Below are 27,024 nucleotides of genomic sequence, written 5' to 3'. Positions count from 1 at the left end.
CCAATCCCCCATGTCAGACCTAGAAAACTGGCCAGTGAACTTGAAGGTCATTGGAGAATCTCTGAGAAGCTAAGGCTTTGCAAGGGTGTCACCTTAGGCTGTACCCAGACGTGGCACTGATGTGGACGTTAGCCCCGTGATGGGGGTGGGGGGTGAGGAACAGTATGGTGATTTCACGATGAGGAAGCTCTTTGAGAGTAGAAATCGCTCCATCCGTTGTCTTTGCATTCTCAATCTAGCACGGTGCCTGGCATGTTTGTGTAGGAAGTGCTTATTAATGAATGCTTGCTGATTGATTTTCTTTTGTTAGAAAGTTGAAAGTCACATTTTCAGTTTGAATTGGGGAGGGGGGGCACTAGCTGAAGGTAAGGCAGACTGGTCACGATTCTTGTTGCCTGCCTCGGACTCTCCCACCGAGCCATCTGGGGCCAGAGATCTTGCCTTTGGCGTGTGCGGCAACCAAAGGGTCAAGGTCGCAGCTCGATCCCCTGAGTCCTGCTGAAGGCCCCAAGGAGCGTGGCCTCGGTCTCAACCGGGCAGTAGTTGGCCAGGGGCTCAAATCAGCTTAGGTCTGGCTGATTTGGCTTCTTTGTTTCTGGCGAGGACCCTGTGTTTTAATTAACTTTTACAAGTGAATAATGGGCCATAGCCGCAATCCAGGCGGCTGGCAAAGGGACCGGATGGTGTTCCATTGCAGTATAACAACATGTGCCTAAGTCTGAAACTGGCTGGTTTTGTGACACTTTACAATGAACAGGCTGGCTCTGCTCGCCTCCACATACCCCGCCAAGCCTTTGTGTGACCTTATTTTTTTTCCATCATCACATTAGGGGGTTGTTTTATGTGTTTATTTTTTGTTTTTTTCTCCCTCTCTTTGCATTTGGGAGACTTCAAAGCTGGGCTGATTTCACTGCCTGTGTCCAAAATTCCTGTAAAGGTCAGGCTGCTCCTGCCTCAGGCAGGCTCCCTCTCCCTCTCCACCCCTTCCCCAATTGCAGCCTGGGCCAGCTGCTGCTGAGCAAAGGGGGTTGGGGGGGGTTGGATTTAGAGGGTAGAGTTGGGTCCAGAAGCTCTCCCAAGCTGTGATTTGAATGTAGGGAGGCAGCGAAAGGTGGGCTCGTCCACAGCCTGGACTTGGGCGGGGTCCGCACTAATCGCTTGCTTTTCGTTCTTGCAGCAAGCACAAAACGTTCCTAGATGAGGAGCCGCTGGTAAAGCGGAGACGGTCCCAGAAGCCAGCGACGGCCTCTGACTCCTACAAGAGGGCAGAGTTGGCTGCCCTTCGCCAAGAAATGGAGAGTGGCAGAGGTGAATCTGACCTTGAGAGAAGCCTTCTCCCAGAGGCAGGCCAGAGTAGCAGTGAGGTTTGGGGGGCACCTGCTGGGGAGCAGGGCCCAGGCCAAGGATCCCTGGTGAGCATCCGAGAGGACGGGCTGCCTGGGAAGCGCCCTGAGGAGCTCGGAAGTCAGCGGTCATCCTTGGTGGCCGACATGGCCAAGGGTTGGCCGCCCTCAAGCCGAAGCTCTCTGGTGGCGGAGCAGAGCAGAGCACCAGCACAGGAAGCAGCCAAAGGCCCCTTCGTGGCCGTGGTTGGGATCACCGAAGCCGTCATGGACGGCGGAGCTCCCATCCAGCTGATTCCATTCGCTCGAGAGGAGAGAGCTGAGCATAGACGGGGGGCAGAAGACCGGAGCCAGCTCCGTGCCATGCCCAGCAGTGAGAAGGGGGAAGCTGGGGATAATGGAGCTCTGAGTCAGCCCAAGGCCAAGGACCAGAAGACTGAGAGACGACTGGAAAGCATCTTGTCAGAAAGGGATCTGCTGCAGCAGAAGGTCAGGGGCACTTTGGTACTGGGGATCAAAAGTGGTGACCGAGGGGAAGGTGTTGGTATGGATGTTCCATATAAAGGAACATCCCAGGATCCTAGGATCCCAGGTCTAGAACCGGGAGGGACCGTAGATGTCATTGAGGCCAAGCCTCTCCTTTTTACCAATGAGGGCATTGAGGCAGGCCCAGGGAGGCTGTGACTTGCCCAAGTGAGTTGGCAGGTCTAGAATTTGAACCCAGCTCCTCTGAATCCCGAGCTCATGCCCAAGCTGGCAGTGAGATACTTGATAGTAATTCCTAAATGGAGTGAATCTCAGGAAGGGTCTGTACACAATAGGCCAGGGTAGGGTCTAGCGATGGAACGAGGTGTAGAGCGATAGTGGTGTCTCCATGCGTGCTTGTGTCCCTGTCCTTTGGACCACAGGTTCAAGAGCTAGAAGAGGAGAAGAGCCATTGGCAGACCGAGTTTGAGAGAACCCAACATGAACTGATGACCCTCCGGGCCCGAGAGAGCGAGAGTTTGTACTGGAGCAAGAAGCACATGGGCTACCGCCAGGCCGAGCTGCAGGTGCTCAAGTCCGAGCTGGAGAGAACCCTGGAGGAGAAGACAGAGCTCAAGGAGCGGCTCAAGGCCACAGAGATGCGCGTGGAGGTTCTGCGCCAGGCTCAGGGCTCCTGTCAGAGCCTGGAGGGAGAAGATAGGAGGTTGTTACCAGGGTTTGTTGGTCTTTGGTGGGGAGTGCGCCAGGCCCTTGCCCTACAGTCTCCAGCTCCCGTGCTTGAATTCCCTCCAGCTTTTGTTTGGGGAAGGTAGGGTGGTGTGGTGGCTAGGGAGCTGACCAGGAAGACCTGGGGACAAGTCCAGCCTCCCACACACTAGCCGGGTCATTCAAGGCTCTCAGGGTTTGAAGGCCACACCCCAAGATTCTGAAATTGTGTAGAAGGGGCCAACCTCCAGTTGGGAAAGGAAGTTTCCCCATCTGGGAACTCCCACACCGATGGAACTGTCGGTCTGGCCCCTGTAGCTATGCCTACACTTCCCAGTATACGCCTCCTCTTATAACAAAGAGGAAAAACAGAACTAGTTCGATCAATCCACAAACACTTATCAGGCCCCTCTAACGTGCCAGGCCCTGTGCTAAGTGCTGGGGAGAGAGTAAGCAAAACAAAACAGTCCTCAGCTCAAGAAGCTCAAGTTCTCACGTTCAGTCAAGTCCAACAACGTATGCAGTGTCTCACACCCGTAGTTCTCCCACCTCTGCAGAGAAGGAGGTGACGTACAGTCTCATATATTTCTTTGGTCATTATAATTGCATAGCAAGTTGAATTTCTAGATCTGGGATTGAGAGAGGAAGAGAAGAGAGACTCCTTTCCGTTCTTCTATCCTCAGTTTGTCTCCCCTCCATCATCTCCAGCCCCACTAGGGAAGCCTGAGTCCCAGTGGGAGAAGTAGCCTCTCAGCAGTCTGTGAATCACAAAAAGGTTTGCTTGGGGAGGGCTGCTCCAGAGGTAGATGGAGGAGGCGGTAGGTAGCCCCTTTTGAGAGATTGGGGACACAGAGTCACGCTAACTCAGTGTTGTGTGTCTGGGTAGGGGTGAACCCACTGGAACCAGCTCCCAGGCCATTAACTGGAATCGCCTGACCCTTCTCTTGGGCCAGCTCCATGCTGCCAATAACTCAGGTTTGGATATCTCAGATGACTTAGTTGATTATGGTCTCATTCAAGCATAAAAAGGATCCATGAAGAAATCCCTTAGAGTTTTTTAAAACAGGGCAGGTGTGGAGGGAGAGCCTGGACTTTTGTCTCCCAGAAGTTTCAGTATCTGCTGGGAAGCTTTGGGGGTGGGGCTGGGGGGCAGGTGTTCTGTTCCTTCCTGGCTCTGCCTGATGGAGGCCCAGTAGGTTAGGAACTCTGAGGGAGGGGAGAGAGCCCCCTCTTGCCCAGCTGTTTTGCTTTGCCGCTTTCGTGGCTGAGCCCCCCACCATTGTCCTTTCTCTTCCTCCATCTCAGCACCCTGGAGAAGCTGAAAAGCCTCCGGGTGAATGTCAGCCGCCTGCTGGCCTCCATTCTTCCTCACCTGGAGCTGGAAGAGGTCAACTTCGAGTCTGATCAGGTGGATGAGATCCTGCAAACTGTGTTAGAGACTAATCACATCCTGGAGTGATCGGCGACGGCTCCCACGCCGTCGCTCGCCTTCCCTGCGGTGGCCGCCTTCTTGCCTTACGTGTACAGAATTAGTAATAAATGACGGCTGGTGATCTTGCTGCTTCTCTCCCTGCCTTTTGGGATGGAGAGGGGGGTGGGGTGAGAGGCCACTCAATACCCTCAAAAGCCAATGAGTTTCAGAGTTGGAAGGGGCTTAGCCGCCATCTAATCCAACCCACGTCCCAAAAGGGTGCCCCCTGCCGCATACGTGGCAAGCGGTCATCCATCGTCTCCTGGGGGATGTCCAACAAGGGGGATCCCATTACAGGAGGCAGCTTAGGACAGTGGAAATGGTGTTGACCATATAGTCGGAGGGCCTGGGCTCAGTTCCTGCTCTGGACATGCTGCCGGCGTGACCCTGAGGGAGTCACTCTTCCCTGTGCCTGTTTTCTCTCCTGTAAAATGAGGTGGTGGACTCAATGGCCTCTGAAGGGCTTTCTGGCTATCGATAGAGGAGCTTATGGGTGATCTTGGGTAAATCACTTTATCTCCTTGGGCCTCCTTCTTCAATCTGAAAAGTGGTGAGGTTAGACTAGGTATCTTTTGGGGTCTCTTCTAAAGCAGTTCATTCCACTTTGGATCAGCTCTGAGTGTGAGGAAGTTTTTCCTAACAGCCACCCTCAGTTTACCTCTCTGAAACTTCTTCCCATTACTCTTAATTCTTCTTTCTGGGGCAAAAATGTAACAAGTCTCATCAATCCTTCAGGTCCTCGATCTTCAGGTACTTTTTTGGGGGGGGGGCTAGACAGTGAGGTTAAGTGACTTGCCCAGGGTCACACGACTAGACTTGAACTCAGGTCCTCCTGACTCCAGGACCAGTGCTCTATCCACTGCGCCACCTAGCTGCCCTGATCTTCAAGTACTTCAAGGCAGTTATCCTGTCATCCCTGAGCCTTCTTTTCTTCAGGCTATGCCCATTTCATTCACCTGATCCTTATGCGATGTGGGCTCAAGGCCCTTCCTCATCCTAGCTGCCCTTCTCTGGACACTTTCCAGCTTATCAGTGCCCACCCTAAAACATACCCAGAACCGAACCCAGTACTTCTAATGAAGTCTAACCAGTACAGTGGGACTTTTGTTCCTGGGCCCTAGGTGGTGCAGTGGATAGAGTGCTGAGCCTGGAGTCAGGAAGACCTGAGTTCAAATCCAGCCTCAGACACTTACTAGCTGTGTAACCCTGGGCATGTCACTTAACCTCTGTTTGCCTCAGTTTTCTTATCTGTAAAATGATAATAATAGCACCTTCCTCCTAGGATTGCTGTGAGGATCAAATGAGGTAATAATTGTCAAGCACTTAGCACAGTGCCTGGCACATAGGAAGTGCCGTATAAAAGTTAGCTATTCAGGTTATCAGTTATGCCTCTCATGCTACCTAAGATTGTATTAAGTAGGCCCTTTTGTGGGCTACCACATCCCACCATTGACACAGACCAACAGCTGTCTAACCAGGCCTCCCCCACCACGGCCTTGTGTGGTTGAGTCTTTGAACACAAGTATAAGACTTTACATTCATCCCTCATTACATTTGTTTAGATGTCTCTGGATTCTGACTCTTAGCTCTCCCTCTCATTTGTATCATCTGCATACTTAATACATAAGGATTCCAACTAAGCCTTTATTATCCAAGTCGTTGATCAGAGTGTTTAATAGGCCAAATCCCTGGGGCACTCCATTGAAGACATTGGAAGCTGATCAAACCATTCATGGCTACTCTTTGGGTTTGACCATCCAAACTGGTCCCTACTATCCTCCAGTCTTGCATCTACCCATCTTTTCTTGTCCTTGAAATGGAGTCATAGCCACAAGCTGTTTCTGTGTCCCAAGAACCTCTGCTAGTCTTTTTCCTTTCCAAACACCAAGGCCCAAGACCAGTTGGTCTTGGTTTAATCATTTGATAAATCTGAATTGGGTGCCTACTGTGTGCAAAGCATTATACTAGGCCGTAGAGGGGTGGGGATCCTGGGTCCTCGAGGCCGCATGTGGCCCTCTAGGTCCTTGAGTGTGGCCTTTTGACCGAGTCCAAGTTTTACAGAACAAATCCTTTTATTGAGGGGATTCATTCTGTGAAATTGGGATTCAGTCAAAGGGCCGCACTTGAAGACCTAGAGGGCCACATGTGGCCTCAAGGCCCCAGGTTCCTTACCTCTGCTGCTGTGGAAGTTTCAAAGAAGTATAAGACAAATCCCCTTATGTACATCAGACTAGTGTAGGTAAGTACCATACTACAAGAAATTGGTATAGGTTGAATTGGTCAAGGAAAGTATCATGGAGGGATTTGAACTTGGCCTTGAAGAATAGATAAGGATCCTAGATTTTCAAGCTGAAAAGGGACTCCAGAAGCCATCTGATCCAATCCCCTCATTTTACAAATAGGGAAACAGACCCAGGGAGGGGAAGGGACTTACTCAAGGTCCCACAAGCAGGAAGTGGCAGAGCCAGGATTTGAACCCTGGTCTTCTGACTCTGATTCCAGTGTTCTTCCCACTCCACCACACAGCCTCCAAGATGGGCATAGGGAGAAGGCATTCCAGGTTGGGTCATAGGGAGTAGGCATGTCCAAAGAAGGCAGGAATGGGCGAAGCGGAGGCAGGAATGTGGCAGGGGGAGAGGGCGGGAGGGAGAGGAGTAAGGAGACCAATCTGGCTTAAGTGTGGAGTAGGTTGGGCCCAACTGGGTGAGGGTCTATGCCAAGGTTAGGTAGATAACAGACTGAGGCTGGCCCTTTGGAAGTCTACCTATGTATCCATACCTATCATAGCCAAGCACTCCTTCAACACTGGGAAGCATTGGTATTGTTTGGAGTGGGTACCCACCTTCCTCCCAGCCCTGCCAGCTCACATTCACACTTCCCCAGCTTTGTTACTTTGCTAATAACATATCAAAAGCATGGAGATACCCTCTTGGTTGGTGAGAGCCTCTGGAAGGAAAGTCTCTGCTGACTTGCTTTATTTTCCCAGGGCAAAGCATTGTGTTTGTGTTCTATGAGCAGCGATCCTTTATTTCATACCTACTATGGGCTGCTGGAAAGGATACAAAAAAAAAGGAGGTAAGACATGGTCTCTGCCTTCTCGAGCTTGGCAATAGGACACCATAGATCAACTACATCTTTTTAATGTAGCTACAAGCACCCCCTCCCCCCCAGTCTCTATTCCTTCTCCCTCACTTCTCATGGTTAATCAGTTGTCAAATCCTTGGCAATGCTATGACATTCTCTCCCATCTCTTCTTCACTCACACTGCTACTGCCCTAGTTTGGGGCCCCGCTCAGACTTACAACAATGCAATGTTCTCCCCACCTCCAGTACTATCCCACTCCCCACTCCCAAGTTACTCTTCCTAATGCATAGCTGCAATCATGTAACTATCCCACCTCAAATCGTACAATGACTCCTGACTTTGTGTTGAATAAATCTCAGACTTCTTAGCTTGGCATTCAGGTCCCTTCATAGCCTGGCTCCAACTAACTTTTCCAACCTGATCTCCCATGACTCCTAGACACAAACCTGCTTAATCAAACTGGACTTCTTGGCTTCCTATGCCTTATGCTTCTCACCTCTGCACATATTTTTTTGCGTGCTTTCCAGTTAAGACCAGACCAACCCATGTTCTTCCCTTTATCTGGTGTGAGCCGGTGAAAACTGGACTGGTTGGTGTGGTGCCAGGCCCAGCCACACAGATTACATGTGTGCTAGGCCTTAAATGACCAGTCATTGCCCCCCTCTCCAGCCTCTTGCTTGCTATGGCATACCTAGTTTAAGTCCCATGGGTCCCTGTCCCTCATTTCTCATTCCTTATTAAGTAGTTCAGAGGATACCCTGATTTTGGGGCTCCACGCTCCCACTGCCTTAGCGGTGGTGGGGCAGTCTCCTATTAATGCCATCTCAACTCTCTGTCTAAAACTCAATAGAAATTTGAACCCAAAGCCACTTTAGAGGGGCCTTGGATGGGAGCCATGTCTTGCTTCCTGTCTAAACTATCGGCCTGCCCAGGGAGCTAGAGGCAACGAAGGCCCCACCCCTATGCTCTTCTCTGCTGGCATAACAGCCATCTCTGTGTGGCAATGTCACTCTTCCGGAACAGCTCCCTTCCCTTTTACACTGAGCCTGGAATACCTTCTGCCCGTCTCTGCCTCTTTGAAGCTCACATAGATTATCTCGGAGGTCCCTTAGTGCTAAGATTTTATCAGTTTTATTTCTTTCAAAACTGAGCTCAGATGCTTCCCTCTCTACGAAGCTTTCTCTGCCCTCCCCCAACCCCCTGCCAAGACATTGAACACCTTCCTCTAAGCTCCTGAAGGACTTACTTTATGCCAGTCATAAGACACCTCCCACATACCCACACACGATGGCCATTCATTCATTCAACAAGCATTTCTTAAAGTGCCTTATATTCTACAACCTTGGTGTCAAACTCAAGTAGAAAGGATCCCTCCAGTGCATGGTGACTTAGAAAACCACAAATGAACATTCTCTGTGTGTATTGTATTTTTTATTTATTTCATCAAACATTTTTCCCAGTTACATTTTAATCTGCTTTGGCTGTATTCCAGAGGGGTTTTTTTGTTTGTTTTTGTTTTTGGCGAGGCAATTGGGGTTAAGTGACTTGCCCAGGGACACGCAGCTAGTAAATGTCAAGTGTCTGGTTTGAGGCTAGATTTGAAATTAGGTCCTCCTGACTCCACTGAGCCGCCTAGCTGCCCCCAGTATTCTGGAATTTTGAAGCCACATGCAGGCTGTGGGTCATGAGTTTAATACCTATGGTCTACAGGGTATTATATAACTCAAGGCCCTTGAGGAGAGGAACAATTCATCACTCCTAGTAGTGACTCAGTACGTGTTCATTGAAAGAATTCCAGTTACATTCCAAAATGGTACATTCTGAATAAAGAGAGATACGGGAGGGAGAGAGACAGGGACAGATAACTGTAGCCTGGGGATAGTTGGAAAGACTTCCTGGAGAAGCTGGAATTGGAGCTAAGAGATGGTAGACTGACAGGAGAGGGGAAGGAATTTTAGGCATGCAACCTCAGAGACCAGCTAGGCTGTCTTGACTTTCGTCTTGTCACTGGACTTCAATGAACTCTGCCTCCACTAAATCCAAATTCACGTGCAAGTCAAGACACCATCCATCCTCTTCCGAAATGAAGGACAGACATCAACAACAGCATGAATCACCTCATTGTACAGAGGAGGAAGCCCAGTCCTACAGAGGGCAAGTGACTTGTCCAAAGTCACACATAGGCTCGTAGAACTCCAGCTAGAAGGGGCCTTAGAGACCTCTAATCTAACTCCCTCATTCTACAAGAGGAAGTAAACTGACTTCTGAAGGGTGGCAGCATGGGATCCTCAAGGGAGGAGGAGGAGGCTGGCCTAATTGGAGGAGGGAAGCCTTGGTTGTATAGTGTGAGACTAAGTCACGCCAGGTTGGACCATGGAGAGCGTTGGGCTCTTTATCCCCAAGCCCTGCTGGCTCTGCTTGAGAAGGCAAAGTTCTCCTTGGGCCTGGCTGGAATTCCTTCTCCTTTCTTCTTCCTTTTCTTTTTTTCTTAAGAGTAAGAAAATGAAGGCCATAGTTATTTACCTTCTTTGATTGCTTTGTGACTCCTTTAGGAAGAGATTGCTGCTGCCCCATCTTCTTTTGCAAAGCGTTATTGTTCGGCTCCATGGCTGTCGGTCTCTCCCTCATAACCTGCATGAGAGCAGTTCTTGGATGCAAGGTGGAAGGCATCCATCATCATTTTGTTACTTTTTTAAAAGTCTTATTGAGATTTTGAAGAGGGGAATTTGAATCATAGGCATTCCTCAGTTTACCCTCTCCCCTATAATCATAGCACCTACCTCCCAGGGTATGATGAGCACGGTGCATGGCACATAGGTCATAGAGATGTTAACTATTATTATTATTAGCTATTATTTGACCCTCCCTGTACCAAAGAAAAATAATTAAGCAAAACTCACCAACAAAATGACTACCAGAATATTATATATTCTGCACCCGTAATCCCCCCACACCTTTGCCAAGAGAAGAGAGATATGTTTTATCACCTATTCCAGGACCAAGATGGGTCATTTTTTAAAATTTTATTTCAATTAACAATAATTTATTTTCTCTTCCTCACCCCCCTCCCCATCCCACCTTTGGTCATTGCTAATCTGAGATCTACTGCTTTTTTATTTATGTTATCATAGTGGATGCCTATATTAATTATTCTTTTAAAAATTTAATTTTTTTCAATTAATAAACATTTAGTTTCTGGAAATATATTTGACATGATTGTACATGTATAACCTATATCAGATTACTTGCTGTCTTGGGGAGGGGAGAGGGAAGGGAGGGAGGGAGAAACACTTGGAACTTAAACTCTTATGAAAATGAATGTTGAAAAGTATCATTATATGTAATTGGAAAAAAAAATACTATTAAATGTTAAAAAAAAAACCCAAAATCATTTAGTTTCTCTCCCTTCCTTTCAATTGTTTTAGTCATGTCCTACTCTCCATGACCCCATTTGGGGTTTTCTTGACAAAGATACTAGAGTGGTTTTCCATTTCCTTCTGCAGCTCATTTGACAGATGAGGAACTAAGTCAAACAGGGTTAAGTGACTTATCTGAAACCAGGTTTGAACTCGGGAAAAGTAATCTTCCTGATTCCAGGTATGGTGTGCTATCTACTACACCACCTAGATGTTTATCCTGCCTACCTCCCACCCCACCCCACCCGACTCCACTTCCAATTGAAAATAAAGAAAAACAACCCTTGTTTGTAAGAAATATGTGTGGTCAAGGGAAATATTTCTGCACTGTCCATGTATGATCTGTTTGTATTTTGGGTTTATTGCTTCTGTCAATAGGAGAGGAAAAGAGTTTCATCATGGTTCCTCTGGAATCATAGCTGGCCATTGTGTCGATCAGAGTTTTGTTGTTGTTGTTTTAGGCAATTGGGGTTAAGTGACTTGCCCAGGGTCACACAGCTAGGAAGTGTCAAGTGTTTGGTTTGAGTCCAGATTTGAACTCAGGTCCTCCTGACTTCAGGGCCGGTGCTCTATCCACTGATCAGTTTTTCAAAGTTGACAAACAACTTTTTGAATGTCATTATTATTTTATAAATTGTTCTGGTTCTGCTCACTTCACTTTGCATCAGTTCATACAAATCTTCCCAGGTTTTCCTAAGACCATCCCTTTCGTGATTTCTTATAGCACAATAGTATTCCATCATGTTCATATACCAGTGCTTTTGGTCTTCTCTCTCTCTCTCTCCCCCTCCCTCTCTCTCTGCCTCTGTCTGTCTCTGTCTCTGTCTTTCTCTCTCTCATCTCACTGGGGCATAGGCCATGTACTAATATCTTTGAGTCAAAGGGTCTAACAACTTTTGAGGCCTAGCTCCAAAGATGCAAACGTTGTTCTCCTGGTTCTGCTTACTTCAAGGCATTTCCTATGTGTCTACACTTCTCTGAATTCCTCCTGTTTGCTAGTTCTTATGGAATAATCATAATTGCTAGCATTCATAGAGTTTAAAGTTTGCAAAGCACTTTACAGATATGATTTCATTTTATCCTCACAACATCCCAGGGAGGTAGATACTATTATTATCCCCATCTTACAGATGAGGAAACTGAGGCACAAGTTAAGTGACTGGCTCAGGGTCACATAGCTAGGAAGTGTTTAAAGCTTAATCCAAGCTTATCTTCCTGACACCAAGTCCAGTGCTCTGACCACTGTGTCCCCTAGTTACATAACAATATTCCATTACATTCATATGCTGATCCCAACCAATCAGTACTTTTTTTCTTGAAGCTACTACTTTTCGACTAGCCGCTAATGCAGCCACTTAGGCTTAGAGGGGAAGCTTCTTCAGAAAGTATCTAAGAGATGACCATCATAACTTTCAGAACACTCCATGGTCATAGGATACAGTTCTAAAGCTGGAAGGGTCCTCAGAGGCCACTGAGTCCAACCCCCTCATTTTACAGAGGGGGAAACTGAGGCCCAGGATGAAGAAGTGACTGCATTCATGTCCAACTCTGACATTGTCCAGAAGGGGAAAGTGAGACCAGGGAGGTGAGGTGACTTCCTCAAGGTCACATAGGTAGTAACTGACAAAGGTGAGATTTGCCTCTTTCTACTGCCCCACTTCTCCAGCTAAGTAGCAGTACCAGCAAAGGAAATTCTACAGTCTAGTCCAATGTTTAACCACTCTCATGGTCAGGACATTCTTCTCATCCATTATATAACCTGAATCCTACAGTTAGAGTGGAAGCCATTTCCTCTTGGCTGCCTTCAGGACTGTCACCTGGCAGCTTTCCCGCTATCACAATGGCTCCCAAGACCCCATTCTCACACTCCAGGAGGTCTTGAATTCGCTGGCCTCTGTCTGCCTGTGTTCTTCCAAGCTCTGCCTCCCACCTGGAGATTGCTGATTCAGGTAGCTCTCATGGGCACTGGGAAACCAACACCTAAGGACATGTTGGTTTATCATTACAGACAGATTAACATTAACCATGAGAACTGCGAAACACGAAGGGCCTCTTGCATTCCCAGGGCAAGTGTGACACCCCTACGCCCCCCGACCCCAGCACTGCTGTCTTCCTCCCTCCATAGGCCAACCATGGACTCTACTTTTTCTTCTTCTTCTTTATTTCTTCATGTCCATGTCAGAATTCGCACAGAAGACATACTCCCTAAAGTTTCCTTGGTACCTTCCTTGATCCAACCACTCAGTGCTATGCCAGAGATGGTTCCTTTGGGTGGGAAATCTCTGAAACAGCACAAGGAGAAATTCTGGGGGTTGTAGAGATCACCAGGGCCTGGGGATGAGGAGAGCTGAGGCCTAAGCTTGGCTCTCCTGCCAATATGCTGTGTGATCTTGAGAAAATCAATTCCCTTCGCTGTTTCCTCAACCAGAAAACGTGGGTAACAATCTCTGCACCACCTGCATAATAGAATTGTTATAAGGAAAACTTAGACAATGGAAAAATAGAAGTTATCAATATCATTGTTTTCTCCTTATTATTATTGCCATCTCATTTTTTTCATCTTTATTTTCATTAAGTTTGAATAGAAACATTCTTTTATATTTAGTGTACCCTGTGGATAAAAAGACTTGCTTTTAGTAATTGAATAAAAATATGGAGGGAAGCAATGAGGCCTAGTGGAGGAATCACTACACGCAGAGTCAGGAAAGGCCTGGGTTTGAATCTCAACTACAGACATTTACTAGCTGTTTAGCCCAAGACAAATCACTTCTCCTCATTGGACTTCACTTTGCCCCTGTGTTAAATAAAATGGTTGGGCTTCTCAAACTTTTTCCACTTGCGACCCCTTCAGTGCTTCTTAAACTGTGGGTCGTGACCCCATGGGGTCACGACCCACAGTTTAAGAAGCACTGGATGGCCTCCAAGGGCCCTGCCATCTCCAGGGTGACGATCTTACTATCATTCTAAGAGCAGGATGACTTTGGCAATGTGTCAGGACCACATCAGGTTTCTGAACAAATATTTTTCAAGAGTCACCTGTTCCCGACCACTCCCTCCTCCTTGTTTTGTAGACTTCTGTGCATGTACCCCCCATTTCTGTGAGATAATGTTTGCCTTTCTTCCTCTCCCCCCACGGGAGGTGATGTTCTTCTTCCTCTCCCTTTCCATTCTTCTAAGGTCATCAAAACATAACAGAATCAAGCCCTCTGTCTAATTAGACTCCCTCTCTGATGCCTAATGATGTCTCTGAGGGGCTACATATATCATTTCCCCATATAATAATGTACACACTTTAACTCTGTTAATTCTTGATTACTCATTCATGTTTATCTTTCTAATGCTTCTCTTGACTTCTGTGTTTGAGTGTCAGATTTTTTTACTCAGCTCTGGTCTTTTCATCAGGAATGCTTGGAAGTCCTCTATTTCATTAAAAATCCATTGTTTTCTCTTACAGTATTATCAGTCCATTTTTCTGGGTCAATTATTGTCAGTTGACAGCCTAGAACTTTTGCCTTGTGGAATATCACATTCCAAGTAGCCTGACTATGGCTCCTTGGCATTTGAATTCTTTCTTTCCAGCTTCTTGAGTATTTTTTTCTTTAACCTGGGAGCTCTAGATTCTGGTTATACTATTCCTTTTGAGGTTTCTTTCAGGAGGTAACTAGTATATTCTTTTAATTAATGCTTTGCCCCCTGGTTCTAAGAGATCTGGGAAGTTTTCTTTTATGATTTCTTGAAATATAATGTCTCTAGGCTCTCTTTTTCAGGTCTGGCTTTCAGATAGTCCAATGATTCTTAAATTGTCTCTCCTTGATCTGTTTTCCAAGGCTATTTTTGCATGGGATGCCTCACATTTTCTTCTATTTTTTCAGTCTTTTGACTTTCTTTTAATATTTCTTGATGCTTCATGGAGTCATTAACTTCTAATTGGTTGATTCTGAGATGCCAAGTGGAGACTTCCTCAGGAAGCTTTTCAGGCTTTTTCTCCCTATGTGGGCACCCCAGAATCAAATTACCTTCTCAGGAGGCTAAGGAAGGCTCAGTAAGTACCCAAGGCTGCCACCTCAAGCGTCCTAAGCCCTAAGCCATGCTGTAGCTGATTTGGGTACAGGCAAAGTGATATTATCTGTCTTCACTTTGGATAGAATGAATGACTGAGCTGATCTATAGGTTAAAGAAAGGCTTTTGAGATCAGAGGATATCATTCATCCACCAAAAATCTAGAGGACTGACCGTAAGGTCAATATGACTCAACAGTGTGAGTCAAGAAAGTTCATGCAAACTCAGGCTGCATCAAGAGACGAGTGATAACCAGGATTAGGGAAGTGGGATAGTCCCACATTATTCTGCTGTGATCAAATTATATCTAGAATATCACATTCAGTTCTGGGCAGCACATTTTAGGAAGGATGTGGAGAAGGTAGATAAAGATTGGAGCATCCAGGGGGCAGCTAGGTGGCTCAGTGAATAGAGCTCTGGCCTTGGAGTCAGAAGGACCTGAGTTCAAATCCAGCCTCAGACACTTAACACTTATTAGCTGTGTGACCTTGGGCAAGTCACTTAACCCCATTGCCTCACCCCCCCAAAAAAAAAAAAGATTGGAGCATCCAGAACAGGGCAGCCAGGATAATGAAGGGCCTTGAGTCAGTGTCATAAGAGGACCAGCGGAAGGGACTGGGAATGTTTAGCTGAGGGAGAACACAGGGGAGAAAATGAACCGAGTTTCATTCTGCTTAGCCCCAGAGGGCAGAAGCAGGTGCACTGGGGGGGAAGCTGCATAGAGTCCAATTTCATTTGGATGTCAGGGAAGAACAATCCCAAACAGTCAGAACTTTCCAGGAGTTGAATGGGTGCCCTTTGCAGTTAGACTCCATTGACGTTCTTCAAGTTGACATTGGATTTGTCAGGTATATTGTAGAGGGGACTTTTTTCAGGTGTGGCTTAGACTAGGTGGTCACTGAGTTCCCTTGGTGATTCCATGACTCCTCCAACAGGCCACTGCCCCTGGGACTTCCAGATTGTAGCACTTTTCAGTGCTTAATGCAAGAGAGGACTAGACCCCTTTCCTCAGGTTGTTAGCTTTTGGGGGTGGGGCCTTGAGAGATGGTGCCTTCCTAGGGGGGAAGGACAATCTGGGCTCTCCTGACCTGGGACCCAAGAGGGCCTTGACTAATAATACCATCTCCCATTTGTCAAGGAAGTTTGTGGGCCAGGGAGAGTTATTTCCTCCCATTTCACAGATGGAAAGACTGAAGCCCAGAGAGGGGAAAGGACTGACGAAATGTCCCATAATTGGAAGTTAGGGAACCAGGGCTCCTGCCTTGGAGGGCGGATGGTCCCAAAGGAAGTAAGGGATTGACAAATATGGTGAGGGGGTTGGTGACAATTATTTCCTTATCACCATAGCCACCATTTTATCAATGGGCACTGCACAGCCTGCTTCAGCTACCACTTGGGGCGAAAGATGATAACCCAGCCTACTTCCTGCTCGAGTGTTTTTTTTTCCTCTCAAGATAACAGATGTGTTCACCAAAGGCAACAACCATGAGAGCCAGAGGCTGGCCTGGGCTGGCCGGGGGGGGGGGGCAGGTTGGGGGAAAGAAAGGAATTGGGGGGGGGAGGCTGCACCCAGCAGAACTGGGAAGAACAGAGACTATTCTCAGCCCTAGGTTGCTGTGTCCTGGGGATGGCAGGCCAGTCTAACAGATAGACTGAAAGAGGGCTCTGGGCAAAAGAGGACAGGAGAATGAGAGGTGGAAGGGACAGGCAAGCGAGTTCAACTCCATCATTTTACAGAGAAGGAAACTGAGGCCCAGGGAGGGGAAGGGACTTGCCCAAGGTCACCCAGATAACAAGTGTCAGTGGTGACATTTGAACCCAGACCCCCTGATTCCAGAAGAAATGCTCTTTCCATGCGGCCCTTACCTTTTGCACATCCTCCCTCCTTTGGCAGCAGCCCTTGGGTCAATGGGGCTTCTTTCCGGTATTAGGGCCCAGAAAGGGGGAGCAGTCACACCCTCTGAAGGCAAAGGGGGGTAGACAAATAGGCCTGCCTTGTACGAGGGTCAGAGTGGCAAGACTGAGCTCCAGCTCCAGACACAAAGGCCTCACTATCCCCCCAAGCCTCTCACTTGGCCCAGTGCTAATCTAAATTACTTTATGGCACAGGATGAACTGGGGGACTGAGAGTTATTCAACTTGGATCCAGACCTGGGAGACTTTTCTAGGAAACTGAAGGACTCTTGCTCAATGGCTAGCCAGGGGGAGAGCCGGGATTCAGGTTCTGCCCTGGCCTGTCCAGCCTCCCGGCATCGGGCTGTCAATGGACTTATCGTGCTGGGGGGGGGGCGTCGCTGGGCCCAAGGAGAAAGCCTGCTCTCCCTCTCCCCGGCTCACGCTCTATTTCTCTCTGTTTCTCTATTTCTCTGTCTCTGTCTCTTTCTATTTCTATTTCTCTCTGTATTTTTCTGTCTCTCTGTCTCTCTATTTCTCTCTGTCTCTCCACTTCTCTGTCTGTTTCTGTCTATATTTCCCTCTGTCTCTATTTCCTTGTCTTTCTGTCTCTCTATGTCTCTGTTTCTGTTTCTATCTATATTTCCCTCTGTCTCTCTATTTCTGTCTCCATTTCTCTATCTCTGTTTCTCCACTTCTCTGTTTTTGTCTATATTTCCCTCTGTCTCTATTTCTCTGTCTCTCTGTCTCTGTTTCTGTTTCTGTCTATATTTCCCTCTGTCTCTCTATTTCTGTCTCCATTTCTCTGTCTCTGTTTCTCCACTTCTCTGTTTCTGTCTATATTTCCCTCTGTCTCTCCATTTCTCTCTGTCTCTATTTCCCTGTCTCTGTCTCTCTCTTTCTATCTGTATTTCTCTCTGTTTCCATCTTTATTTTTCTGTCTCTCTTTACGTCTCTGTCTCTATCTGTGTCTCAGTTTCTGTCTGTACTTCTCGCTGTCTCTCCTTGTCTCTTTTTCTCTCTGTCTCTCTCTTTCCCTGTCTCTGCCTCTCTGCTTCTATCTCTAATTATCTCTGTCTCTCATTGTCTCTATTTCTCTCTGTCTCTTTCTTTCCTTCTTTGTCTCTGTTTCTGAATGTATCTCTCTGTCTCTCACTGTCTCTGTATTTCTCTCTCTCTCTTTCCTTCTTTGTCTCTGTTTCTGTCTGTATTTCTCTCTCTCATTGTCTCTGTATTTCTTTGTCTCTGTGTGTATTTCTCTTTCTATTTCTATTTCCCTATCTCTGTCTCTCTGTTTCTATCTCTATTTCTCTCTATCTCTCTGTCTCTGTCTTCCTTAGAGAGCCTGCCTTCTCTCACTGGCCTGTGGCAGCCCTGCCAAGGGATGTGGGTCAGGTGACCTTGGGGATACAGAAAGGGTGTCTCCCAGAGCTCTTTGTACCATCCCATCACCCTCTCCCAAATCACTACACATAGATCATGGGACTGGGATGGCTGGGAGGCCTGAGATATGATGTTACATTGCACCCCTTCCTGGGCCTCAGTTTCCTCATCTGTAAAATGGGAATAAACAATACTCACCAGATAAAGTGAGATTGTAGGCTTATAGTTCTAGAATTCAAAGGACCCTCAGGGGCCATCCAGTCCAATCTCCTCATTTTACAGATGGGGAAACTGAGGCCAAGGAAGACATGTCCTCTAATTCCAAATCCATCTCTCTTTTCATTGAATATGGGGAAACACAGTCAAAAGAAGGAAGCCACACTCAAATGCCAGTAATCTTATTTATGAGAGGATTTCTGATTCCCCACTGCACCCTAGCACAACATGTCGTCCCCCCCCAACTCACATCCCTAGGAAGACACAATTATGTTTTCCCTGGGGGCCTGGCATTGGTCTCCCCTGCAGATGACTCCGTTTTCCATAGATAAGCATGGGTTGGGGGTGAATGCATGGGGCATCTGTCCTGGAGTGGGCATCTTTGGAACAAGGAGGTGGTCTCTGATAGGCCCTTCCTAGGGTGGCAGAACTGGGACAGGATGGCCAGATTTGGAGAACAGATAGTGAAGGTGATAAGCTATCTCCAACTTGGTCCAGTGGTTCCCTGGGGTCCAGACCCTGAGCGTGCTTCCAAATATCAGCTCTGGCTGTGAGGAATGGCAGTGTGGGCTGTGGGGGAGGGGAACTGTGCTCAGCCTGCTCTGCCCTTGATGCCTGGGGGACTCTGTTCTTCCCAATAAGCTGGGACAGGGCTGAGGTGGGCCCTGGCCTCCATGCCAAAGAGACATTCACTACTTCCAAACCGGTCCTGCTATCTTAGCTGGCATCGGCTGGCTCAATTAATGAATTTTCCCGTAGTTGGGGATGGGGATCCCCCAAAATTCTTAGCCTTCCCCCATATTGGTGTGGGTAATGAAGGTGCCCAGACCACCAGATTATGGCCTTTGCCTGGTTACCAGAGGCAGCTAGACCACAGACCTAGGTGTGGTTTTGGGAGAGTTAACTCTGTCTACTCCCCAGCCTGAGTGGAAAGGGCCCTGGGTTCACAGATCCCAGCTCTAGAGCTAGAAAGAACCTCAGAGGCCATCCCCTTCATTTTACAGATGAGGAAACTGAGGCCCAGAAAATGGCTTTCCTGAAATGACAAAGGGAATGTGGCAAAGGCGGGACTTGAACCTAGGCCTTCTCACTCCAATCCAGTGTTATCTCCACCATATCCCAATGGAATTGGGAGATTATCGAGCGGGCAGGACCTCAGAAATCATAATAGAAGTCATAAGGCCTCCTTTTATGGACCGTGTGGCAGATATCAAGAGAGGAAATGACATTTGTCCAAAGTCACGCCTGGCTTCTAACCTAGATCCTCCGAATTCAGACCTTGTTCTCACATGAGACTAGGTTGGGTTCAGGTCATTGCTCCACTATTAATTTTCTGTGCGACTTTAGTCCCCTCATCTGCCAAATGGGGATAATCAGAAAGGACTTCACTGCTGGCTCGGCAACCAGGGTGACCCTGGGAAATTTGTGTCCACTCTCTGAGTCTCAGTTTTCTTCTTTGTAAAATGGGACAATACCCTACCTCACAGTGCTACTGGGAGGCTCCCATGAGGAAATGGATGGGAAGCCCCTTTGAACTCTAATCTGCCACCTCTGCTGCTGTTGTCTTCAGTAGATCAGCCTTGATTAAAGGGCTTACTCTGTGTCAGGTAATGCATTATTATCATATTATTACAGGCCTGCCCTGCCTACCTCACAAGAGAGTCAGGAGGCTATGAGGAGATAGCAGATAGGAAAGACCTTTGAAAAGTTAAAGTCTAAGGGGCTCTCGTTTATGGGGTGGGGGTAGATTTTCCTCTACTTGTTAGGAAGTCTTCGGGATTTCGGTTAGGCAATCTCCAGCACAGAGGCAGTGTGGGGTAATGGGTAGAATCCTAGGACTAGGAGTTAGGACGGGGGCAACTTCTAACTTAGGGACTTGCTAGCTATGCGACAAGTCACATAACCGCCCACAGCCTCAGTTTCCTCATCCGTAAAATGAAGATAATAATAACACCTACCTTCCCAGAGCTGCTGTGAGGATTGAATGAGGTCGGGCATCTGGAGTTGCACAAAATTGAAGTCAGGACATCACAGAGCTGGAAGGTGCTCCAGAGGCCATCTGGACCACCCCTCTCATTTGGAGAAACTGAGGCCCGGGGAGGGGAAAGAACTTGTGCAAAGTCACATAAAGGATCTTAGACCTAGAAGTGGAAGGAATCTCAGAGGCCATTTAGTCTAGCTGCCCTCGTTTTACAGAAGAAGGAACTGAGCCCCATAAGGGGAAGTGACTTATCCAAGGTCATACAGGTAGTAAGCAGAAGCTAGTTCTGAACCAAATTTTTCTTACTCCAGAACTAGTGATCTTTCTCACTGCATGATGTTGCCACCTTAAGGCACTAAAAAAAAATATATATATATATATATGTATATAATACATGCATGCATATGTATATGTGTATACATATGTATGGATGCATATGAATATGGATTGTACATGTGTATATGTGCATATACCTGTGTATATGAATGTGTTTATGTCTATATGTGTGTCTGTGTGCATACACACACTTGTGTGTGCATGTAAATATGGATGTGTGTGCACATGTATGTGTATATGAACATGTATGTGCACGTGTGTATGTGTGTGCTGTGTGTATGTGTGTCTATGTATGTGTGGAGAGGGGGGAGAGAGAGCAGAGACAGAGAGAGACAGAGAGAGGAGAGACAGAGAGAGAGAGAGAGAGACAAAGAGAGAAAGGGGGCCTGGCATTGTATTTGTATGTGTATCTAGAGAGAAGAGCCCAGGGGCCCATAGCCAGCGTGTGTCAGAAACCAGACCCAGGCCAGCTCTCTTTCTCCCTCTCCCCCTCTCCCCTCCCCCCTTTTCTCTCTGTCTCCCCCCTCCCTCTCTCCCCCTTCCCCTCTCTCTTTCTCTGTCTCTCTCTGTCTCCCACCTCTCTCCTCTCTCTCTCTCTCTCTTCCCCTTTCCCCTTCTTCCCCTCCCCCTCCCCTTCTTTCTCTTTCTGTCTTTCTGTCTCTGTCTCCCTCTTCCCTTCCCTCCCTCTCTCTCCCCGCCTCTCCTCCTCTTTCTCTTTCTCTGTCTGTCTCTCTCTCCCTCTCCCCCTCTCTGTCTCTGTCTCTCTCTTTCTCTCTCTCATGCACACATACATGCACACACACACACACACACACACACACACACGTGCGCGCGCGCACACCCTTCTCTCAGGGGCAGTGTGGCTTAGTGGATAAAGTTCTAGCTCTGGAGCCAGGAAGACTTGAGTTCCAGTTTCCCTTTGCACCCATACTGACTGTATGACTCTGGATAAATCACTTATCTTCTCTGCCCTCTAAGACTACCAGCTACACTAGTGGAGGGATTTCTGGTTTGTTAGGTTTTTTGCTGGAAGTTCCTATCCCCATGAAACTACCATATAAATGTCAGCTATCACTGCTACATACCCCTGTGCCCAAGAAGGGGAGTTTCCCTGACAGCCTGAAAACACAGGCAGCTAGGTGTGAGAGGGAAAGAGAAGTGTGTACCTGTTGTCTTCCTGAGACTGCTAGGTGGTCACCACAATCACCACAGCTCACTCCCCCTTCTGTACTCCATGCACCATCCCGTAGTCCCATCCCCCCACCCCCACCTGTGTCATGGGGACGGAGAGCTCATTCCCAAGCTGGAGACTCAAGCTGGGCTTGATCCTAAAGCCTGAGGGCCTTTGAGCCCTCCCAAGGCCCCAGTGGGGCTGATCAAAGGGGTACCAGCAGCCACTCCACTTCCTTGGCTTCTTCATACCCTGAGATAGTGGGCCTGCCTCCTCCACCCATGGAAGGCAGCTGGGCGCCCAAGGCCTAGCCCCCTGCCAGATAGCCAGGCTTGGTAACCATTTAATAACCAAACAAAGAACCATTTAGTCAATTCAAAAGTCTTTATTGAATACTCACTAAGAACCACCACTAGGCTCAGTGCAGTGGGGAAGATGGTGCAGACTAAGGCCTGCCCACAGTGAGCTTACAGTAAAGCTGGGAGGCACAGCTTACAACCAGGGACAGAGAACTAACATCGCAAGACGACTGGGCCAAGGGGCCCAATGGTTGAGACAGAGGAGTCAGCAGGGGGCAAGGTACAGAGGGACAGGGTGCCATGAGCTGGAGTGATTGAGGCCAACGCCTTACAGGAGGGACAGGCAAAAAGTTCTGGGCTAGAGGGCAGGGGAGCCATGTGGGGCAAAGCTGGGCAGGTAGGGCTTGGAAGGATGTGGCACTCAGGCTGGAGCTGGGGACTTCCCACTGGGGACTGAAGGATGGACATGCTCAGGATGGGGAAGGTTCCAACAGGGCCCTCCCTGCTTAGAAGTGGTGGGATGGGGGGGCAGGGTGTGAGGGGCTGAGGATGTTCTCAGTTCTCCCTGTTGTTCTGGACTCCCCCTAGGGGGTCACTACTGGGTCTCCAGGGCTCTTAACAATTCTCTCTTTGAGGCCTATCTGCTTGGGGCTTTTGTTGCCCCATCCCCCCAGAGGGACTGGGAGCTCCCCTGGGGACTGCTCTGGTTTAGTGAGGTGGGCTAAGAAGACAAATCTAAGAGCCTGGGTACAGCCTGCTCCAGAACAGCTCATTCTCTTTCTGGATCCATAACCTGGGTTGAAATCCTTGGAGGGGCTCCATTGAGGGCTTTAAACATACACACACATGCATATGCATACACACACACACGCATGTGCACACGTGCACGCACACACACATTCCTTTTGGCTTGGTATTCTTATTTTTAAAATTTTACTATTTCTCAGGAAGTATAGGAGGATGCCAAGGTTTTTTTCAGCCCCTACACGCTGTTCCCCAAGCCAAAGAGCATCTCTAGAAAAACTGGTTTCCTTTGCTCTCTTTTTCATCTAGGGCTCCTGGCAGTAGGTGCCCTCCGGAGCAAACGCCCAGGCTCCTGGCTTCCACGCTGACTCTAACGGCAGAGAAGACTTCTCAGTGGAATGTGGGGATAGGGAACTCCCAGCCAGAAGCCCCTTGGGAGCTGGGCCCTCCTCCCTCTTTGCTTCTAACAATGGAAACAAAGAAGTGCCCTTTGGGTCTAGCTCTCCACCAGTCTGGTTATGGCCTTGGAAGGAGTTTTGTGGGGAGGGGTGTGAGGTTCAAGTAGTGAGACTTCAGTCCATTGAGCTGAGAAGGCCTTCTGGAGAGGTGGGGAGGCTAGGGAACTGGGTCGGGGCCTGTAGACTGGGGAGAAAAAGGGCAGGGTGGAGATAGGGAGGGGGCTGCTGGCTGAGGAGGGAGGCCTGTGGGAAGGCCTGCAGTGTCAGCTACCCCTGGTCAGACCCAAGGGACCCCCGATGTCCGTCCTTTCTTTAGCATTGCCTTTTGACTTGAACAGATGGAAATGTCTCTCCCCAGTGTCAGCGGAGAGCCACGGGGCTGGCCCTCCCACCATGGCCCACTCCCCCCACCCTGGCAAGCCACTCCTTACACATACCCTGTCAGGCTGTAGGAGTTGAATTCACTTTTGCCCTTTGTGGACTGGCCTGGCCGAGGGGAGGCCCTGGTGGCCAAGGGCTGAGCTTGGTAACCGCCATAGTAGGCAGAGCGGCTGCCCCACCGGGCTGGGCAAGAGAAGCAGAGGATGGTGCCACCCACCATGGAGAAGAGGGAGGAGATGATGCCAAGATAGAGGGCCTCTCCGATCTCGAACTTCATGCTGTCAGGCACAAGTGGTGAGTGGAAGTCACGGAGGATCCCGTGGAGATTCCAGACGACAGGGATGAAACCCAGGAGGCCTCCTAGGAGGAAGAAGATTCCGCCCACCACTGCCACCCTGTCTTTGGCTGGGGAGTCCTTGCAAAAGACAGTGCACCTCATGCCCACCACAGAGATGATGCAGGCCAGAGAGGAGATGGTGCTCGAAGCTACCATCATGCCCTGAGCAGCCTGGATGTCTGCAGGCAGCCCTAGCAGAGTGCTGTAGATATCACACTGAGTGATGCCAGTGCTTTGGGTAGCACACTCCATCCAGAGGCCTTTGGAGAAGCCAACGGCTGTGACGATACTGGCCCCCACATAGGAACCTGTTCTCCAGCTTGGCAGCAGCATGGCTATGAGGGTGCCCACCAGCCCCAGGAAGCCCAGGATGTAACCCAGCAGCTGCAGGCCGAGAGATGCCATGATGGTTGGAGTCTCTCCACTGAGAACACCCCTGTTGCCCTGATGATGGCTCTGCTTCCCTGGGCCTCTGCTTCCTAGCTCCTCATTGCAGAGCGCCTCTGGAAGGCAGGGCTGTCTCTGTTCCCTCCTCAGGAGTGTCTGAGGGTGGCTACAAGCTGGCTAGAGAAGCCACCTAGAAGACAAAAAAAAAAACCCCACATAAACCAGATTAAATATTGACCAGAAGCTTATGAGAAACCAGAAAATGCTGGGTGCTTTTTGACCTTTGTTATCTTTAGAAATAACACACGCAAAAACTTCCCGACTAACTTTGAAAATTGAGCCAAAATGTCATCACCTCCTGTGTAGGCCTAAGCCCCAGGGTGGCAGCCAGACAAAGGAAGGGGGCGGGACAGGCTAGGAGGGGGGAAAGAACAAAGACTCATGGCCCCTGGGGTAGACACTGGCCCAACTTTTTCAGCTTTCCTAGCCAGGAGTCTGACCCCACCTGACCATAGGAGCTGACTTAGGTCAACTGTTATGGGCTGAGGGGTACCCAGAGGAGGAGGGAAGAGTCTGGGAGGTGGTGGCCTCCCTGAGACACCAGAGGCTCAGAGGGCACAAACTGGGACCTGAGTCAGTCACTGTGGGCCCAGAGGCTTTAGTCTGGGTATCAGGAGACAGCTAAGGGGGACACAGTTATCCATACCCTCTACTTAGGTCCTTGGTGTGCCCGGGTTTGTGAATAGTTGACTTTCCTCTTAGACTTCCCAGGTGCCTCAGGGCATAAGTTGGACCAGGCCCTGGGGTTGCCAGACAGGGATAACAGCCTACCATGGTTGGATCCTTGGAGTGTAGGAGAGAGACTCTCCAGGGTTCAAATCCCAACCAACTCCTGTGGAGGGAGGTTCCCAAATAAGTCAATGACAGGCAGGTGCCCTATGCCTGGGCCACTAGACTGGCATGGGCTCTTTGACCACTTCAAGCCCTTCGTTCTACAGATGAGGGAAACTGAGGCTCAGAAAGAAGTTCCTTGTCCAAGTTTTCACAGGTAGGAAGTAGAAAAGCCAGATTCGACCCCAGGTCCTCTGACTCCAATGACGGCTAGCATTCCACTAATGGCGGCCTTGGAAGGAAGGAGAAGGAGGAGGAGGGAGGCTGTCCATGCAGTGGAGAGAATGCTGGCTTTGGATCAGACACCTTGAGGCCAATCCCAGCTCTTCCATTTAGTACTTGTGTGGCCTTGAGAAAGTCACATGCCACCCCATTCTCCCCCCGCCCCCCCGGCCTCAATTTCCTCCTCTGTAAAATGGAAGCGTCATTTGATCTTGATAACCTTGAAGGCACTTATAAGTTTGAGATCTGGGATCCTTTGGTACAGGATGGGGGGGGGGACTATAAGAGAAGGGAAAAACACGGATTCCACCTCTCAAATTAGACCAAAAGCCTTCTGAGGGCAGAAATGTCACCTCTTCTTCATTCTCTACTCCCCTTCAGCAAGCCCTGGGCACATCCATCCTGCCCTCAAAGACAAAACCAGAAACCAAGGGGGTGGGAGGAGGGCCCAGGTGGGATCAGAACAAGCTAGGGGGCGGGAAGAAAGGGCAAGGTTTTCCCCACCTTGGAAAATGATGACTACGACAATGGTGGAGGAACATAGGGGAGACTGGTTCTGCTCGCATCCCCAACTTGCTGCACACTAGTTAAATTTTCTGCTGGAGTAGAGGTTTTCCCCAAGTGTGATAGGGAGCAGAGCATCTGCTGGAGAAGCAGACCCCGACAGGATCTTCTGGAAGCATGCAGAAAGAGAGAGGGGCTAGCCCCGTCCTCTGCCCTGGGCAGACCCCATGCTGGCTTCACATCTGGCTGTCACAGTTCAAGCTACGGAGCATCCAGAGGAAAGAAGCTAGGATAGCTATGTGTAAAACTCCATGAAGATACATTGGAGGAAGGGAGGGTGTCAAGCCCTGAGAAGAGAAACTGGAGGATGGGAGGACACGTGAGCTGCGTTCAAGAATTGGAAAGGCCAGGGGCAGCTAGGTGGTGCAGTGGATAGAACACTGGCCCTGGAGTCAGGAGGACCTGAGTTCAAATCTGGCCTCAGACACATTAACAGTTACTACTAGCTGTGTGACCCTGGGCAAGTCATGTAACCTCATTGCCTAGCCAAAAAAAAAAAGAAAAAGAAGAAACAAGAATTGGAAAGGCCAATGAGCAGGATGGCTTCAGAAAAACCTGGAAAGACTTACATGAACTGATGCAAAGTGAAGCAAGCAGAACCAGGAGACCATTGTACACAGTAACAGCAACATTGCATGATGATCAACTATGATAGATTTAGCTATTGTCATCAAGACAATGATCCGAGACAATTCCAAAGGACTCATGATGATGAAAAATGCTGTCTACCTCCAGAGAGAGAACTGACAGAGCCTGAATGCAGATCGAAGCATACTTTTTTTTTTTACTTTATTTTTTCATGGGTTTTATTTTTGGTCTATTTTCTTTCACAATATGACTAATATAGAAATATGTTCTGCATGATTGCACTTGTATAACTGATATCAAATTGTTTGCCTTCTCAATGAGTGGGAAGGGAGGGAGAGAATTTGGAACTCAAAATTTTTTTAAAAATGAATGTTAAAAATGGTTTTTACATGCAACTGTGAAAAATAAAATATTATCATTATTATTATTATTATTGGCTAGGCAATGGGGTTAAGTGACTTGCCCAGGGTCACACAGCTAGTAAGTGTGAAGTGTCTGAGGTCAGATTTGAACTCAGATCCTCCTGACTCCAGGACTGGTGCTCTATCCACTGCGCCACCTAGCTGCCCCCAAAATAAAATACTATTAAAAAAAAAAAAGAATTGGAA

At 48.5% G+C, this 27,024-nt stretch overlaps 2 protein-coding genes across 6 annotated transcripts in view; one reads left to right on the top strand and one right to left on the bottom strand.

Moving 5' to 3' along the window:
- Positions 1 to 4,087, top strand: part of MORC4 (MORC family CW-type zinc finger 4) — a 41,784-nt gene extending 37,697 nt beyond the window's left edge. For 4 of the 5 annotated variants that reach the window (XM_020967246.2, XM_020967247.2, XM_020967245.2 and 1 more), the window contains 3 exons: positions 1,178 to 1,832; positions 2,252 to 2,532; positions 3,840 to 4,087. In XM_020967246.2, the coding sequence (XP_020822905.1) occupies positions 1,178 to 1,832; positions 2,252 to 2,532; positions 3,840 to 3,993 (1,090 nt within the window). In that variant the 3' untranslated portion in view covers positions 3,994 to 4,087. Of the gene's footprint in view, positions 1 to 1,177; positions 1,833 to 2,251; positions 2,533 to 3,420; positions 3,510 to 3,839 lie in introns of all 5 variants that reach the window. The other variant, XM_020967243.2, reaches the window with a different exon arrangement.
- A 17,829-nt stretch (positions 4,088 to 21,916) lies between these two features.
- On the bottom strand, positions 21,917 to 24,349 carry CLDN2 (claudin 2). The gene has a single exon (XM_020967290.2). It carries the CDS (start codon positions 24,167 to 24,169, stop codon positions 23,474 to 23,476), a length of 696 nt encoding a protein of 231 aa, XP_020822949.1. The 5' UTR covers positions 24,170 to 24,349; the 3' UTR covers positions 21,917 to 23,473.
- Positions 24,350 to 27,024: the final 2,675 nt, after the last annotated feature.

This window comes from Phascolarctos cinereus, unplaced genomic scaffold (genome assembly GCF_003287225.1).
Source record: "Phascolarctos cinereus isolate Bilbo 61053 unplaced genomic scaffold, phaCin_HiC Scaffold_8;HRSCAF=390, whole genome shotgun sequence".
Taxonomy (NCBI): Eukaryota; Metazoa; Chordata; class Mammalia; order Diprotodontia; family Phascolarctidae; genus Phascolarctos; species Phascolarctos cinereus.
The sequence above is the reverse complement of the archived record's forward strand: the minus strand, read 5'-3'. Positions and strand labels throughout refer to the sequence as shown.

What these genes read in the sequence shown, in the direction of transcription:
- CLDN2 (XM_020967290.2), bottom strand. Translation starts at nt 24,169, where the DNA reads ATGGCATCTCTCGGCCTGCAGCTGCTGGGTTACATCCTGGGCTTCCTG.